Consider the following 18750-nt stretch of genomic DNA (forward strand, 5'->3'; position numbering starts at 1 on the left):
AATGCTAAATTGTAATTTACTATAAAGAAAATAACTGTTATTAGTGTCTATTTTGCCTGCCCTTAGAACAAACTTTTCTTGGACTATATTTTTGAAAAGTTCATGTTTTTAATTGATCAGCATGAAATCAGAAATACTGTAATCACAGTCACATGGGAATGTAAGCACTGAACTATAATATTCATGTATCCAGTCCAAGGAGGACAAAACAATGCAAGAAGATCAGTAATATTCTCATCTATAGAAGGTGTACAAAAGATTGCTTTAATGAAGCAAAGAAAGCACAGGGGAGAAAGAAAATCTTGTTATATTGTTATAAATTGAAAATGATGTAATAATTGGAGATTCAGTCTCTTCCGAACATTTCTGTAGTACCAGTAGAGCCAACTCTTTTCTATAGACATTATTTTGAGTGGCAGCTTTGTAATAGCTCAGTTTGTAACATTATGATGGTTTAGTGCTTCATGCTTTGTGTACTACCAAAAAAGATAAAAAAAAAAAAAGTACAAAGTTTTTCCTTAAAAATACTAACCTTCTCAGTTGGAGTGATGAAATAAATTGCCTTCATGTGTGGGACAGGTTCACGGTTTTTATAAACATTCTCCACAGCTAAAATATATAAAGTTACTCATTTCAAAATGCAATACTCAGTATATCTTTCTTAAGAAATTAAGTTTGGAAAACTATATTGAACACCAAGGTTTTTAAAACAAAAAAGAAAACTAAAGCATTCTAGCATTCATGTATCCTCTAATAATGCTCCATTTGACCAATCATTGTATTTTACATTAGTATTTCCATAAGCTAAAATTGGTGTAAAACTAATTCTATGGAGAGAGCTGAATTACACTTTTAATTGATTAAGTAAGGTCTGTGGGTGAGCCTACAAAATCAGGGGCCAGATGCTACCTTATCTATAAAGAATCCCCCATTTTTTACATTGGAAGTTAACACAAAGAGTAGAACAGAGTTACATATTAACTAAATCTCTAGGTCCCAATCTTGCAAGTTGTTCTACACAGATAGACCCTCTGCCCTTACATAGAGCCTCAGTAAAGTAAATGCATCTCCATACATGGGGCCTACATGAGAACAGCAGCTTACAGGATCACCACTTTAATACAATTATGCTTATATTCAACATCAGAAGGGGAAAAAAAACGCAGAGTACTTTTAAGACTATAGCCTTTTCTGTCCTTTGGCCATTTCTTGTGCAATTAACCTACTAGACATGTAACTGCATGCACAAGTCGGTCATTTTTAAAAAAAACAACAATTTCATGTAACCCATGTCCTTCCAATGGCTTCTCTGTTTAGCTTATTCATTACACTACAGATATTACATATAGAGGATTTCCTGAGATAGGGTTGCAGTGCATTGGTGGGAAAACTTGTCTTGCCTCTCATCATGCCACAGCTTTTGTAAATAAACAGAGAACTTCAGTTTCCAGGACTGTCATTCTGGCATTTTAAGCAGCACTTCACTTACTTAGTGGTTAAGAAAAGTTATACCCGTTTGTTCTGAAAATGTTTCAGATGGAAACAGCAACGCAATTTACTATGAGTAAAATACACTTGAAAAGTGAATTACAGTTGAGATTTGAGCTTATTGCTCTTTCTGAAGTGGCATGTGTGATACTGGACATATGGAAAGACAGTATCAGAGTAAATAAGTCTTAGAGCAGGACAAATTTAATATCAATGTTTAAATTTACATATTAAGGGTCCAATCATACAATCTCTTCCTTACTTTAAGTAGTCCTATTGACTACTCATGTGAGCAAGAACTGTGAAGTGACCATCCTAAATACTGTCTCACCATAAAACACTGATTAAAAAAAAAAAATCTATTAGAGAAAATTGAAAACTGCTTTCATAAAGTTTAATATATTCACCACCAATTTCAATGTTACTTTTCACCAGGATGATTTAGGCATCACAGAAATGCTAACTTTAAACACACTTCACATCAGTTTTATAGCAAAAAGTACTTCTTACTTTTTGAACTTTAAGACTGCTGAGCCAAAGAAAATGTAAGCGTTCCCTTCAATAAATGGTTTTTATAGGCTATAAAATTTATGATTGCAGGGTTTCATCTTCTCAAGAATATAGGTAAATCTAGTCTCAATCATATCATATAGGAATTACATTATCAAATTAAATCTCATCTGATATTCTGCTTCTGACAGAGGCCAATACCAAACGCTTCAGAGGAAGGTGCAAGAAACTCCATAATGGACAGATATTGAACTGCCCATCAGGGTACTTTCCCCTTGAATGCTTGCAGAAAGTGACTGCCTGAAGAATGAGTTATAGCCTTAATTTTTTACTCTAGCTAACGTTACCAAGAATAATTTTCATTTTCCATTTTTAATCCTTTTAATTCTGGAAAGCTCTTGGACTCTGACATATTGTGACAGTGAGTTCCTGTGATAAATGGGGGGGGGGGGGAAAGAGGGGTAGCTCCATTTTATGGATGCCCAGCCAGCCAGTAGTTATAAAATCCCTCTTAGTAGCTGTTCTCTAATTGCTCTACCTGTAAAGGGTTAAAAACTCTCTCTGCTATGCATAGGTAAAAGGAAGTGGGTGGACATCTGGCCAAAAGAGCCAATGGGAAGGCTAGAACTTTTTAAAATTGAACAAAGACTCCCTTTTGTCTGTCTGTTGTTCTCAGGGAGAGGCAGACAGGGAGCAGTTATGCTGTGAAAAGCTTGGGCCAGGTATGAAAAAAAAATCAGTACCGTACTAGAAACTACTCATCTAAAACCCCAGATATGGAAGCAGATCATGAAATGTCTAGGAAGACGCGATTAGGTTTATCCCTTTTATTTTTTTATGGCTTGTGAATTCCTCTGTGCTAACCCCAGGTGCTTTTGTTTTGCTTGTAATTGTTTAAGCTGGACCTCCAGAGAGCTATTCTTGATGCTTAATTCTTGTAGGTTAAAAAAAAAAAAAATCTAGCAAAAGCTTAAGTTCCCAGATGCATTTTCTTCTTTTTTAATAACAGAATTGGATGTGTGTGTCTTAAGAGGCTTGTGCACATTGTTTAATTAGCTGGTGGCAACAGCTAATTTCCTTTTTTTTCCCCCCCTTCCTTCTTTGCTTTTTTCCCCCCGAGCTCTCCCCCGAGGGGGGCGGGGGTGTGTGTGAAAGGCTTGAGGGTACTCCACAGGAAGGAATTCCCAAGTGCACCTTCCTGGGTTCCCAAAGGGGTTTTGCAGTTGGGTGGTGGCAGCATATACCAATCCAAGGTCAGAGAAAAGTTGTAACCTTGGGAGTTTAATACAAACCTAGAATGGCAAGTATTAATTTTTGAAGTCCTTGCGCACCCCCACCTTCTCCACAAGAAGTGCTAGAGTGGGGAATCAGCCTTAACAGTTCCATAGGTTAATTCTGCATTGTATAGAAGGATTCCCTTTTAGCACTTTTAAATGTTACTTTTAGTTTCATTGAATGTCCCCTTGTTCTCTAGATCATTCATTATTTTATTCACGGCTATCATGTCTCTTCTTCTCTCCACTATAAACTTAAACAGTTCTTAGACTTTCCATCCTTCCCTGGAGACTGCACTTTGATACAGAGGGAAGGTTTGTGTGTTCCAGTGACCCTGACAGCTATGCTTGCAGGAGTTTTAACTCCTGATAGGGCCACGCAAACTGGATAGGTCAAAGTGTAGGGATCAGAGTAAAAGCAGCCTACTGGTCCTCCAGTGTTGGGTGGAGCAATGGAACAACAACCCAGTTATAGAAACACAACCAAACATTTGGAGTACAGTAGAACCTCAGAGTTACAAAAATCTTGGAAATTAAAGTTATTCAGTAACTCTGAAAATGTTCGTAACTCTGAACAAAATATTATGGTTGTTCTTTCAAAATTTTACAACTGACCATTGATTTAATACAGCTTTAAAACTTTACTACCCAGAAGAAAAATGCACTTTTTAGCCTTCCTTTAAATGAAGCAAGCACAAAAAGTTTTTTGTTTTTGTTTTTTTTTAAAGTAGTTTACATTTAACAAAGTAATATCCTTCCTGGGCATTTTTATGGGTTTCTGCTGCTGCTTGATTGCATACTTCTGGTTCCAAATGAGGTGTGTAGTTGACCCATCAGTTTGTAACTCTGGTGTTCATAACTCTGAGGTTCTACTCTAGTGGTACAATGGACAGGGATGGCAGAGTCTTGTCCACGCCTTAAACAATGTCTGGCGGCATAGGAAGGATTCAGATTCAGTCTTTTCCATAGGAAAATCTTTCCATGCCTGCAGCAATTTTGGCTTCCCTTCTCTGGGCCTCTTCTATTTCTGCTTTCTCAAGACTGGATACAGGATTCAAGATGAGGGCATTCCATTGATTTATATGCGGTGTTAGAAAATGCTGAGAATACTATATCCTGTTCTTCATACATTCTAATGCGTTGTTTCTTTTTGACCATCACTCTACACTAAACACATATTTTCACTGAGCTAACTACAACTGAATAGACAGACATTCTCAAGAAATTCGTCTTGTGTCTGACCACATACTGGATTTGATGTTTCCCTGAAAGTACAGGGGAGCACCTAATCACTTATATAGCATGAAAAACACTGAAGAAGACTTCGTCCAAAAAGCGAAGTCTCCAAGTGAAGAAAAGTTAAATATCAGCCGACTATGAAGTTCTTTCAAGCAAGTCTTTCTACACTGAACCTTCAAATTTGATCAAGCATACCAGATTTTAAGGACAGCAGACAGGCAAAGGGCACATCTCTGAACTGACAGCATAAAGTTTCAATGGTAAAACAGCCAGTCAGCTATGGCAGACCAGTTTCTGCATTTTACAAATATTATATGTGCCTACATGCCACTTTGCAACACCAGTACTGCAAGGTTCTTTCAAGAAAGTCACATTAACCGCTATTTTTCAGGCTTGCAATTAACAAATCATGGAACAGTAAACAAGTAAATAAACAGTCATGACCTTTTTCTCATTTATAATAGTAATATTACCTACAGTGCATATATTTATTAGTAAGGTTGTGAGTCTGTCCGGAGGTCACAGATTCTGTGACCGTTGTGACTTCTGCAGCCGCTGGTGCTGGCTCAGGGGCTGCCCAAGCCAGGCAGCCCTGGGCCAGCAGAAGCAGTTTGGGTGAGTGGGAGGCTAGGGAAGGGGCCTCCCCAGCTCCCACAGCCCTGCAGCTCCTAAGCAGCAAAGGGCGAGCACTGCGCCACACGCTGCTCCCACCCACAGGCCCAACCCCCACAGCTCCCATTGGCTTGTGGTTCCCGGCCAATGGGAGCTGCAGCAGGCAACACTTGTGGCGGAAGCAGGGTGCAAAGCACCATGACCCCTCCACCATCTAGGAGCTGCACGGACGCAGAGCTGGGAAGGGAGCCCCTGCCAGCCCCGCCAACCCTCTCCCCCCCACCAGGAACAGCAGGGCTCTGGGCCCTGCGCCAGCAACAGTGGGGGGGTCCCAGACCATGCTGCTTGTCTCCCCAAACCCCCATACTGCCCAGCCCCTTCCTGCAAGCCACCTCCCCCAGCACCTGCAGTGCCCCTGCCCCCCCACACCCCGGAACACCCACAGTCCCCCCCCATGTTTTAGTCATGGGTATTTTTAGTAAAAGTCATGGACATGTGACCAGCAGTGAATTTCTGTTTACTGTCCATGACTTTTACTAAAAATACCTGTGACTAAAATGTAGCCTTATTTATTAACCCAACATTTTTATCTGCTCCAGATTTTAAAAAAGCACCTTTAACAACTATTTCACACTTACCAGTAATGCCTTCTGCCAGTAAGTCAGTCATTCTGCCACATGACGACAGTAGTTTAGTGGTAAAGTCATCTAAAATAATTATCTAAGTATAAAAACGAATGGAACAGCATTTAGACAAATAATTCAGAATCAGCTACAGTTACTCTAAGACAAGGTATATTTCATGTTTCTGATTCTCTTTCATTGATAAGCAGCTGTGGAAGCTTGAAACTGAAATTTATTTTCTTACCAATTTATTTTCCCCAATCGCTCATTTTATTACTGCAAGGTTACGATTTTTATTTTAAGGAGTTAAAAGTAACATGGATTTTGCAAAGCAACATATATAAATATAAAAAGGGTACAGTAGGCCATTAAACTCCCAATTTGTGCCCAAGATACTGTAACCATTTCTCATCATAGGTCTTCCATGACAGTTGAGATCAGCCTGGCTGGTCTTACTCAACATTCCAAACTTTCATGTTGCTTGGGTTGAGAACTCTGTGGCTCAGAGAGCTATCTGCAGAATTTGCTATGTCAGAAGATCTGTTTGAGTCCTGCAGTGGCTGTCTTCATTGCATTTGGCTTAGTGTAAAACCTTCCTCTTCAGATCAGTTTATCCTGAATTATTTTAAGCTTCCTCTCCCAATCTGCCTGGGCAAATTTTATTCTACAGATCTTCTTTTCATGACAAGAACAGCTGCATAACCACAATGGGAGCATTTTAACTGTCTGTGTAATAACCCTGATTTTTTTTGTGATTTAAAAAAAAATCCCCCAAATTCTAAATAAAAATTATTAGCCTCTACAATGTCCCATAAACTGTTTTCAAGTAGACATGACCAAACCCCAAAGGATTTACTGTTTTACAAGTTTTTAAAGGAAGAATTTGCATTTGGATCTAACTTCCATATTAAATATAAATAAAAGTTTTTTTTAAATTAGATTGTGTTAATAAGCTAAATAAAAATAATTTCTAATTCCCAGTCAATCTGAATTTAATGCAAACATCTCCAATATCAATCCTATCAGTTATACACTTGTCATAGGGAATAAAAGACACTAGACTTTTTGCCAAAAATATCCCAACAAAGGTACCATCAGTACAGACCCACTGATGATGACATATTAATGTACACAAGGATCTAGACTGCTGCAAGCATTTAAAGCACCATATTATCTAACCCTGCTCAAAACAGATACTCAGTCTGTTGTGTGTGTGTCTACACTGCAATTAAAAACCAGTGTCTGGCCTGTGCCAATTGACTTAGACTCATGGAGCTTGGGCTAAGGAGTTCTTTAATTGTGGTGTAGATGCTCAGGCTGGATCCCAGGCTCTAGGACCCTAAAAGGTGGGAAGGTCTCAGTGCTCAGGCTACAGTCCAAGCCCAAACTTCTGCACCACAATTAAACAGCCCCTTACCCTGAGCCAAAGTGAGTTGGCACAGGCCAGCTGCAGGTTTTTAACTGCAGCATACACCATTCCCACCACTGGAAATCAATCAATGGAAAGTTACAGAGAAATGAGTGAGGCTGTTGTCTCCTTCAGGAGACTAGAGTAAGATAAGACCTGAAATTCTAAAGTTTAAAAACCAACAGAATCACCTTTCAGGTCTTCTTTCTGCATCACTAGGAAACCAGAAGACAAATCCATTTGTCCATCTACTACGGGTCATTTAATGAAAGTGTTGTGAAGAAATTTCAAGCAAGCAAAGAAATAGCATACTTAATGAAAGAGAATTTGATTTAAGTAATTCTAAAGTGTAACAAAAAGCAAAATGAAATATACCTTCCATTCTTCTTCCTTCCTACAATCATCAAATACTGATAATTTTAGCTCTGTAAAAAAAACAAAACACAAAAACACCACCATTTGTTGGTTAAAAGACATACAAGAACAAACACCATAACTACTTATTCAGTTATAGTTACATTTATGGAGATGTCAAAAAGCACAAGATGTAATATTCTGCTAGGTGAGTCTCCAGAAGTATCATTTTTGCAACTAGACCTTTGCTCTATTTTACAAAAAGTAGTGCAAAACTTGAAGCTGTAGTTTTCACTTCAACTCATTAGTTTCAAAATTTACAGATCCATATAATCTGTCCAAATGGATTACCCTGATCCTGCAAACATTTAGTCACAGTCATAACTTTGTTAGAGAACAGTTCCTACTAAATTCAACAAGACTCTTCATGAGCACAACATTAAGCTAACACTCAGATACATGCATATATACACAGACAAAATAAGCAAAAACATATTGCATATTTTTAAATACATACATACAGGCATTTTTGATTTACTCTACCATCCCAAGAGTAACCTATGAAAAATACCCATTGTTTTAGAACAGAAAAAAGCAAAGACTTGGAAGTATGATTCCTTTTATATTGTGACCTCTTTGAGGAGCAACTGTCATTTGTTATAGTGGTACAGAGCCTAGCTGCAAAGGATATACGGAACAAATATGCCTTGATTGATTAATAACTACTGATTCCTTCTGACCCTTAAAAATTGGAAAAGCTATCCACCACTGTTTATCCTAAAATAAGATCCACCTAGGAAGAAAATGGTTCACATCATGAGAGACACTTTGTCTAAAGGACCCACAGTCAAAGTCAGGAATTCCAATTAAAATTATTAAATGAGAATATTGTTACATCTAGGCAAGAATCTCTCATAATTTGCATATGGATAAAACCTCTTTCTCCCTCCCAACCTACCTAAAAAGAACTCCAAGTTACTATGCAAGGGTGATATGCTGCCTTGTTATGCAGAGACCCATTGCACATTATGAGTGGATCAAAAAATGATTGGGGAAGATGCAAGTTAAGCAAATTAGAAATGTTGCTGTAAGACTGAAGGTGAAATTGAACAAAATAACTGTTACACCAAGAAATTCAAGCAAAATGTTCACCCCAACCTATATATAGTTTTCTTTGCAACTCAAATATACTGTAAATCTGTCTTTCATCCCATATCAGAATCTGCCCATTTGTTTGCCTTGTGAGTCAGATCTACATCCTTCTATATGTGGAAAATGTCTTGTTCTATGGCAAGTCAAACACAATGTAAACTGCTGTATGGAGTATGTCCTCCAAATTTAAAAGATTAAGGATTTTGTTGGTTTTCATGGTAAAGAACTGTTACACTCTAGAATAGGAATGGTCTGACACAAGGAAAAAAATATCAAAAAATGTAAACTAGGGTACAACTTAGGATATTAAGAGAAATTGCTTAAAGGGAAGGATCCTAGTTGATAGCAGGAGCTAATAATGAAATACAATCCTTGAAACAAATCAAACTTAAAAAACCTCTGATAAGGAAAGGATTAAAGAAATTAGTTATATACCATCACCAGCTATTGGATACTGATGAAAGCAACAAAAACGAAAAGAGCTAAAATCTAAGCACTCACTTAGCATGGGAATAAGAGGGTGGTCCCCTCCTACAAGTCCTGAAACTAGGATATATAAACTGAAGTCACCACATGCTCATGAGAATTGACTCAACCCAACAAGCTGAAGAATCCTGAGCATGGATAAATAAATCTTAGTAATGTCCATTGTTCTTTGATATAACTGCTAAGCCTCAACCCTAGTCTATGAGAACTGCTTGCACAATTATATAGTGTTGTGTAATACACACAATTGGTTGTATCTACATTTGAGTGGTTAACTGTTGATATATTAATGTTGTTCTGGGGGAATAATTGTTGGCTGGTTAAGAATAAGCCAGTGTCCTGATTTGAGAAATACCGTTCAAGTTAAAAGTTGATTTTAAAAGAACCCAGTATTAGAAGTAGTAAGCTAACAGTCTCTGGACACAATAAATTAGGGGTCGGCCTACTGGATTCTATTATATACCAGCAAATGCAGTTTGTTAGTCCTTAGCTTTAAAATCTAACTGGCACTCTAGCAAATTCATAAATTCACCCCCTTGCACATTTACATAGCACAACAGGATCCAGTCTGGTAGTGCCACCACTTTATAAATGCTAAATAAAGAAGTCTGACTAAACTATTCTGTTCTCTATTTCAGTCACATAAATATCCACTATGTTTAAAACCACTAAGAAGTGTGTCAGACCATTTATTCAAAAGAAAACAAAAAGCAAGGAAAAAAAATCAGAGTTGTCTGAAAACATGAACCAACATCTCAACCCACATTATTGCAGAAGTACTGCAAAATGCATGGTAAAGTTTCAGGATAGTAGGAAGGCATGCAGCTCAGAGCGCATCCACTTAGTGTTTGTACATATACCATGCTTGCTAGATCCAACAACCCAATGTCTGCCATGATTACATGGCTGTATAATTTGTCCCCACCCAACTGTTTTTCTTCTTTTCACTAAGACAGAAATCTGTAAGAAGTACAGGAGTAAAGCTCCCCCCTTGCATCCCTTAAGATGCCATATGCTGCCTCCTCCTTACCCAGGCCTCCGTCTATTTTCATCCTGTGAATTTTTTAGAATTTCACTAAAATTGAAATGATTGTGTCACACAACTCAGCTCTGCCACACTGCATAATTTAGCTCTTACTGTGCTGCGCAGTTAGATCACTCAATGTCATGTTTACAGTTGTTTCAGAGGGGACATAACCTGGCATGTTGTGTTCATGCTATTAATGAACATAACTAGAGCGTTTAGAAAAAAAACTCAACTTCTCTACTTATATAACTCCTAAGGCCCTTTATCATTCCTTGCTATTGCCTTCCGAGTTGTTTCCAATTCTAATAATTCAACATCCCTCCCATACTCCACAATCCAAAGTTGTGCATAATGCTCCAGGTGTGGTGTCCTTAGACTTTTGTACAGAACCACAGTGATCCCTGTGGATTTGTTCTCTGATTAATGTGTCAATATCCATTTCATCCCTATATTTGTTGCCAGAAACATAACTGCTTGTTAAGTTTGTTAGCTATTAGCTTAAGGGACGTTCACTGATCAGCACGTAGCACACTAACATATTGTTGTATCAGACCAATCATTTTTATAACACTATACTTATTACCCTACATTCTTCTAGATCTCAGTTTCAGAAGATCAGATGGGAATTTCTGAAGTGCAATGAAACCTGAAAGAACTCTATTTTCATTCCTGAGAAAGCTCAGCCCAGTGATCTAATTTTAAATTAGATCTTGCATTGTATAAAGACCACATTGTAAAAATAAACTTATTCCTGGCAAACGTTTGCTATCATCATCTCAATTTTCAATGGAATATTTTAGTTTCTTGGCCAAAAACTAAAACAAAATGTTTAAAGTAAATGTTAAATCCACTTGTTAGCTCACGTCCTAAATCTCATCTACCTATTATTGGTATTAGTTGGCATTCCCACTCATGACATCTGAGCAATTCTTCCAAATCATCAACAGATCATTTGATCACCACCCCTGTGGCACTCTAGCTGTCACATCTCCTGACCCTGGATTTGCAACTATTCACCAAATTCACTGGCTTAGCTTGCCAAGGCAGTTGAGTATTTCACCATGAATTGTTCTAAAAGCCTTCTGGTCTTTCTAGTTATCTATATCAGGCATTTCAAATGCACCTATCATCATAGTATCTAGGCACCAATTTAAATCCAATCATGTCTAGTATTGCTCCCTTGTCCACGCTCCTTTCTTGAACCCTTTTCAATTTTTTTTTTTTAAATTAGGTAACACCTAGCGTGTTTGTCCTAACTGCTCTTTCTCCTTCTAACTGCTCCATATGCACCTCTACCCCGATAAAACGCTGTCCTCGCGAGCTAAAAAAAAAAAAAAAAAATCTTACCGCGTTATAGGTGAAACTGCATTATATCGAACTTGCTTTGGCCTCAAGCATTTTCCTTATTAAAGCAGCCCCATCCCCAGAGCACTGCTTTACCACATTGTTTGCGAACCAGTGTTATATTGGGTCGCGTTATATCGGGGTAGAAGTTTATGTTCAAATAAATGTTCTTTTAGGACATTTTTCTCTCCTAGTATCCAATTCTGTGAAATATTCAAGAGGACCCACACACCCTCTGACAGAATGGTGTCAGTGATATAAACAACTGTTTCGTTCAAACCAAAAATGCACTTTCAATTTAAAAAAATATATATATATTTTAAATTATTAATTTTCAGATTTGGTTCAAGCCAAACTGATTTTTCCTCCCCCCTCCCTTTTTTTTTTTTTTTAATTGCTGTAAGTGAACTAAAAGTCAGTTATCTGCCCAGTTCTACTCCTTATATCTAAAGAATATACTTCATTTTTACAAGTTCAATATGCAAAACCATTCAGTGTAAACTCCACTTCCACCTACATCTTTAATCTGATTATGTTCGCTCTTGCTCCGACAATGATGCCACCTTCACACCCCCCCCCATATCCTTGGCTAATCCTGAGGTTTTCATCCATACTATCCCCTATGCCTAGAACAACCTACTACCAGCATGCCAGATTCCTCCTCACTTTCTTCACTCAGACATCTCCTAAAAATCCATTTTCTTCTAGAAGAACTAGAAGAATCCCATATCAATGAAAAGACCAATCAATTCCACTTAATGTGAGAGAAAGGAAAGTAGTGAAGGAGAAGCAATCCTAAGGATTAGATTATAAGAAATCCAAATATTAAGTACATAATTCCATCTACATACACAAAATGATGGGAGTCTAAATTAGCTGTTACGACCCAAGAAAGATCTTGGGGTCATTGTGGGTAGTTCTTTGAAAACATACGTGCAGCAGTAGTCAAACACACTAACAATGTTAGGAACCATTAAGAAAGGGATAGATAAGATAAAGAAATGTGTCATTATATAAAGCCATGGTGCACACACACCTTGAATAATGCATTCAGTTCTGGTGGTGCCATCTAAAAAAAAACAAGAAGAATTGGAAAGATACATACAGAAAAGGGGACCAAAAATGGTGTGTGTATGGAACAGCTTTCAGATGAGTGATTAAGACGACTGGGACTGTTCAATTTACAAAAGAGAGGACTAAAGGGAGGGTGGGGGAGGACATAATAGAGGTCTAACATCATGAATGTTGTGGAGAAAGTGAATAGGGAAGTGTTCTTCACCCCTTCACATAACAAAACGGAGACACCGCCTGAGATGCGCCCCACAATGAAATTAATAGGTAGTAGGTTTCAAACAAACATAAGGAAGTGCTTTTTCGCACAACACACTGTCAACCTATGGAACTTGTTGCCAGGGGATGCTATGAAGGTCAAAAGTATAACTGGTTAAAAAAAAAAAAGGAATTAGATAAATTCATGGATGATAGTCCATCAAGAGCTGTTAGCCAAGATGTTCAGGTACGCAATCCCATGCTCTGGTATCCCTAAACCTCAGACTGCCATAAACTAGGACTAGATGATAAGGGATGGGTCATTTGTGAAAGTGCCCTATTCAGTCATTCCCTCTGAAACATCTAGCACCAACCACTGTCGGACAGTATACTAGGCTAGATGGACCATTGGTCTGACCCAATATGGCCATTCTTCTCTTCCATAAATAGAAAGACAGCAATACCATTAAGTGGCGTACATAACTTAAGTCAAATCTCAAAGTTGTTCTCGCAACCCTCACCTTTCCTTCCATTGTCCCCATACACAGTCACCTTCACTTGTGGTTTCATGTATATGACTAAAAACTCCTCAGACCCAGATCTTATTTGTAACATTTATTACATTAAATTAACTTAATTTGTAATGTTAATTGCCTCACAGCCGTATAAACAGAAAATAATTTTAAGAACTTAGCTAGATATACATATAATGTACTGAATGTATAGATAGCACTTCTTGTTTACCCCCATACTGAGAGCCAAAATGACTCAGGCTATGGCTACACTACAAAGTTTTGTCGACAAAAGTTACGCCACTTTAAACCGCTGCTGCATGTCTACACTATAATCGTGTTGCAGAGCGCATCCACACTAGCAGCTCTTGCACCAACAGAGAGAGCAGTGCACTGTGGGTATCTATCCCACTATGCAACTGGCTGCAGGGTACTTAGGGAAGGGTTTGCAATGCCTCATGGGGGAGGTACAGTGTCACATGATGCAAGTTTCTCAACCCCATCATTCCATGAGCATCCTCATAGATTGTCTGCTGCTTTTCAACTGAGGTGGGGAGGGGACACTGTGACAGGACGTGTGGGGGGGGGAAAGAAAAACGGAAACAGAATGTGTATTGGGGAAGAGCAAGTGTGTTGGCATACTGTCTCTAAGTTCAGACAGCTTCCTGACAAACCTATTCTGAGGCAGGGGGACATCACCAACCTCACAGCAGTCTCTCCCCCTTCCTCTCCCCCACAGCAGAAGCCTGCTCTGCCTGCCTATGGTTCTATGATTCCTTCCGAGTTCTCCCACAGCCTCCTCAGCTGACAGGAGCAGCATCCTCAGCAGCTCTGTGAGCTCTCTACATGGAGGACAGTCAAAACAGCACAGCAGTTGTGACAGATTTATGTTACCCATCTGCCTGAGGCATCAGGTGACCAGGCTGAGGCCACAGGATTTTTAGGCGAGGAGATGAAGAGCACACCAAGTGTCTGAATTTTAAAGCGTTATTGATAAAATAATAAAACAGCGGAGAGTGCTGGGGGTTCCCCACATCACTCAGAGGAAGGAAGAAAGCGTTAGCGCCCCAAAGCCTAACCCACTTTCATACTCGCACCCACACTACCTAAGGCTGGTCAAGCCTCAGTGTAATGTAAGAAGAGGGGGAGGGATGGACGGGAATTCTTGTCCCATGCATAGGTCATCCAGGGTCCGTTGTTGATCTCCAACTTGCTTCGGCTCTCAGAAGGGTTTTTAAGTCCTGGGTTCTTTTGGGGGCATTTCATTCAGCTACCTCTTTTCCCCGTGCTCTTTGTACCAGTCTAAATAGGGTCTCTGTGGCCTCCTCAGCTTTCCCAAAACACACCGGCTCCAGGGACACCAAACTTTGTCCCCCCCAGGCTGGCCTTCGCTGTCTTGTTCGTTTTTGCAATCTCTGTAGACCTGCTCAGCTTAGTTCTCCTTTTCTCACAGCTGGCTAAGATATGAATACAGCTACAGACTTCTCATCGGGCTCCGTGACCTTGGACTGAGGCCAGTGTCTTATCTTCGGACTGAGCTAGCTGAAGTATTTAGTTAATCCATTCTCTGCTCTCTTCCTCCCCCCGCTTGGGCTTCTAACAGCCTGCAAAGGAATCTTCCACTCCACACTCACACCTTTGACCCTTCCCAAAATGCCTTGCGAAGCTTTCAACAGCATTAGCAATATACAATGCTGATCTGCCTCTCCCAGGGGACCCCCTGAGGGAGGGGGCCATTGGGGTGGGACTCAGTCCCCACAGCAGTTCCACCCCCCACCAGCAGTCTGCCTGCCGCCGTCTTCCTAGAGCAAGGGAGAACAGGAAGATTCCACCGTAATAATTTGCCGGAGCAGAAGGCATGCTCAGCTGCCTGAATTTCCCAGAGCTTTGAAAGAGGAAGGGCATATGCCTGCAGGGCAGCCCAGTTCAAAACAGTGAGAAGAGCAGTCACACCAGGCATTGTGGGATACCAGAGGCGGCCAGTTATGTTGATATAACGAATGGCAGCATCTGCACTGATGCTTTGTGGCTCTAACTACCCAGCAAAAAAGCTTTATGCCTTTTGTTCAAGAGGTTTTATTTTTCAGCAAAAGAGCAGAGTTTTGCTGCCAAAAAGTAGCTTTATAGCAGGGCTGGGCAAACTTTTTGGTCTGAGGGCCACATCTGTATATGGAAATTGTGTGGTGGGCCATGAATGCTCACAAAATTGGGACTTGGTGTTGAAGGGGGTGAGAGCTCCAGCTGGGGCTGTTGGCTCGGGGTGGGGCTGGGGATGAGGGGTTTGGGGTGCAGGAGGGTGCTCCAGGCTGGGACCGAGGGATTCGTACGTGGGAGGGGGAACCAGGGCTGGGGCAAGAGGTTGGGGCATGGGAGGAGGTCGGGGTGCATGCTCCAGGTGGCGCTTACCTCAGGCAGCTCCCAGAAGTAGCGGCATGTCCCCCCTCCGGCTTCTACGTGGAAGTGTGGCGTCAGCCAGGCAGCTCTGCACACTGCCCCAGCCACAGCAGACACGGAGCAGGGCAAGCCCCCTACCCCGCTCCCCGGCTGGAGTGCCCGAGCGGGCCAAGCCCCCAACCCTGCTCCTCAGTGGGAACTCGAGGGCCATATTAAAAGGTTGATAGGCCAGACACGGCCCGTAGTTTGCCCATCCCCGCTTTGTAGTCTGTACACCTCCCCGTTTTTGTCAGCAAAAGGCAACTTTTGCCAACAAAACTGAGTAGCTCAGTTTCTCTCCCAACTCAGTGAGAAAACTGTACGTTGGGAGAGAACACATGTTGGAGAATTTACTAGACAGTTAACTATCTGCAGGACTTTAAAGAAGCCCAGGTTCCCCTTTTCCTTTAAAAAAAAGGGGTGTTGTACTTTTTCCAGAGGGGGGAAAGTGTGTTGCCCCTGGACCATTGTAAGGGTTCCATTTTTTAATACCAACCTGTAACTAGTACATGTCTGATAAATATGAAGCTCCCACTACTACACTTCTCTGGAATGGTGGAATACTTCCTGTCTGTTGCGGGAAGGAGGGGGAGAAACAGTCCTTCTGACAGCTTCAAAGCCTTATTTTTCTGTTTGAGGGTCCTCCAATACCCTGTCCATTTCCCAGACAGGACAGATTTTCTGATATTTTACCTTTCCACCAGCACTTTGGCTCCTGAAGGGGACATATCTATTATATATAGCCTCATTCTCTCAGGGTGGGAAAAGTCCTTTGCTTGGACAGCAACAGTACCTGCCTCTACTGCTCCTCAGAATGACAGAGGATTTTTGCTATTTTCAAAATAGCAGCAGAAGTGTTCAGTCTCTTGATATTTTCACTTTTTTGCTGTTTTGGAAAATCTACAGGAAGCACTGAAGAAAGACTCAGGAATGCCACACAACATGGGTATATATAGGTACGGTTACTTTCACAACCATAAAGGCTAGAAACTCAGCTGCCTCTTGCAACACCAAAGGAAAATTTACATTCAGTAGAAATGGCTTAATTCCCTTGCATTTTCCAGGAAAACTTTCCTGTCACCAGTTAGGGAAAAACAAGTGACTCTTTCAAGTTCTGGATGACAGACTCAATTTTCAATCTCTACATACTTCTGTGACAGCACCTCTCTCAGTGCTGCCAAATTTGACAATAACCATGGGTAATAAATGCTTTGTCCCCCTCATTTATTCACATTTTCTGAAATGCACATCCATTTGTACAATCATGTACAGCAAAATCTTTAGCTGTTAAAATTTTTTTTTTTTTTTTATAAATATTCTGATTGGACTTCTACTTTCCCAAATACATTGTGTTACTAGTATCCAGTTGCCAAAAGACAAATGTTCACTACACCCATATGAAAAGTAGTACAAGGTGTTTTAAACAGCAATTTTCTGACAAAATTAAGTGTGCTAAGAAAGCTACAATTCTGCTCACATATGCAGTTAATAATAAACAGTGCTAACTGTATGTTCCTTGTGGTTATTTAGCAACAATTAAAAAGAAAATGAAATACTCTGTAATTAACATTTGAAAATAAGCAAAAAATGAGTCTGTGGAAGTCCTTGAAAAGCAACGTTTACTTGATTATATTCAGTAAAAACTGACCATTATCTTGAAATATGATGAGAATCCCCTTTCAGGGGCACTGGCTCCATACTATAAAAAACTGCTGCATTTGACAGTGGGTGTCCTCTGTCCAGAGCTTGGCAACCTCCCGCTTCCCTCAAAAGCCACTGAAGAAGATGACTGTTCAGCTAGAGTGCACAGTGCCAACTAACTTCAACATTTGTCATTATCACATTTTTCCTGCAATGGGTGGTCCACTTGGTGAGCCCTGTCAACACCATGACAACTGTTTTCACCACTGATCATAGGGGGAAGATTAGAAAATGCTGTGCTTAGAACAGTGTCAATGCTGCAGTTTTTGTAACAGAACTATTCCCTTATAACGTTCCCATGAAAAATAATGATCAAGACAAAGGCTAAACTAATTAAACTGGTGCAAACTGGAGCACAGACGAAAATTTAAGAATAAAGACCTGTTGTCAGCATAATAAGTCAGTGCTACTTTCCAGCATCTGTAGCACTTCCGTAAGGGCATGTTTATAATGAGACCAACAGGATTTCCCAGACCCGTGAAGACAGGACCCCATGGAGCAAAAACACATTTTTCAACATCAGCCTATACTGCGCTTCCGCAAAACATTTCTAACAGGCCCCGTGCCTTCAGTGACCGGGGACCCTTCCTGGTGCTCACGAACAAGAGCGCGGCTCCGCGGCAGGGCGTTACACAGCCTCCAAATCACTAGGCAGGTGGGGCCAACGGCTGTCTCCCATTCAGTGAGGCACGGTCCATGCCCCCGCAGCAACCAGCCCTTGACCCTGCCGCTCCGCACCCTCTCGGCGGCGCCCAGCAGGCCGCGGGCTCGGGCTCCGGGACCGCAGAGGCGGAACGCAGTGACCCACCGGGCGGGGGGGCACACAGAGGAAGGCCCCTAAAGGAGTGAGGGCAGGACCGCGGCCCGGGCTCCCCTCACCGGGGCAGCCGCAAGGCAGGCGCTGGGGCCCCAGGGCCAGGACTCGCTATTTCGGCGCCGGAGCCGCGTCAGCCCTTCCCTAGGGAGAGGAAGGGGGCAGCGGGGGGCCCGCAGGGGCGGGAAGGGAACATGGGTGCCCCGGACTTACTCTGCCACACCAAGCTCCTGAGACCCCGCTCCCCGGCCACGGCCCCTACCGCCGCAGGCGCCATCTTGCCCCCAAACTCCACCTCCTCTGACGTCACTTTACGCAACCCGCCTCCCCGTTTACGCTCCGTCTATGCCATCCTACCCCTCCCGAAGTCCACCCCCTGACCCGCCGAAGCCTCGCTTTGGTCTGAGAGCCACGCCCCTCTGGCACTGCGCCGTGACGTAGGCGAGCGCCGCCGGAGCGGGCCCCGGAGGGTGGGGGAGGAACGGGGCACAGGTTGGGGCCGCG

At 41.4% G+C, this 18750-nt stretch overlaps 1 protein-coding gene across 2 annotated transcripts in view; it reads right to left on the reverse strand.

Moving 5' to 3' along the window:
• The window catches only part of STXBP3 (syntaxin binding protein 3), a 46456-nt gene extending 27796 nt beyond the window's left edge, over positions 1-18660 (reverse strand). Inside the window, exons 1-4 of one of the 2 annotated variants that reach the window (XM_038413130.2) lie at positions 18460-18660; positions 7530-7579; positions 5762-5843; positions 533-609 (exon numbers count right to left, since the gene is read on the reverse strand). In XM_038413130.2, the coding sequence (XP_038269058.1) occupies positions 533-609; positions 5762-5843; positions 7530-7579; positions 18460-18523 (273 nt within the window). In that variant the 5' untranslated portion in view covers positions 18524-18660. The remainder of the gene's footprint in view (positions 1-532; positions 610-5761; positions 5844-7529; positions 7580-18459) is intronic. The other variant, XM_043520479.1, reaches the window with a different exon arrangement.
• Positions 18661-18750: the final 90 nt, after the last annotated feature.

Source organism: Dermochelys coriacea, chromosome 8 (genome assembly GCF_009764565.3).
Source record: "Dermochelys coriacea isolate rDerCor1 chromosome 8, rDerCor1.pri.v4, whole genome shotgun sequence".
Lineage (NCBI taxonomy): Eukaryota > Metazoa > Chordata > Testudines > Dermochelyidae > Dermochelys > Dermochelys coriacea.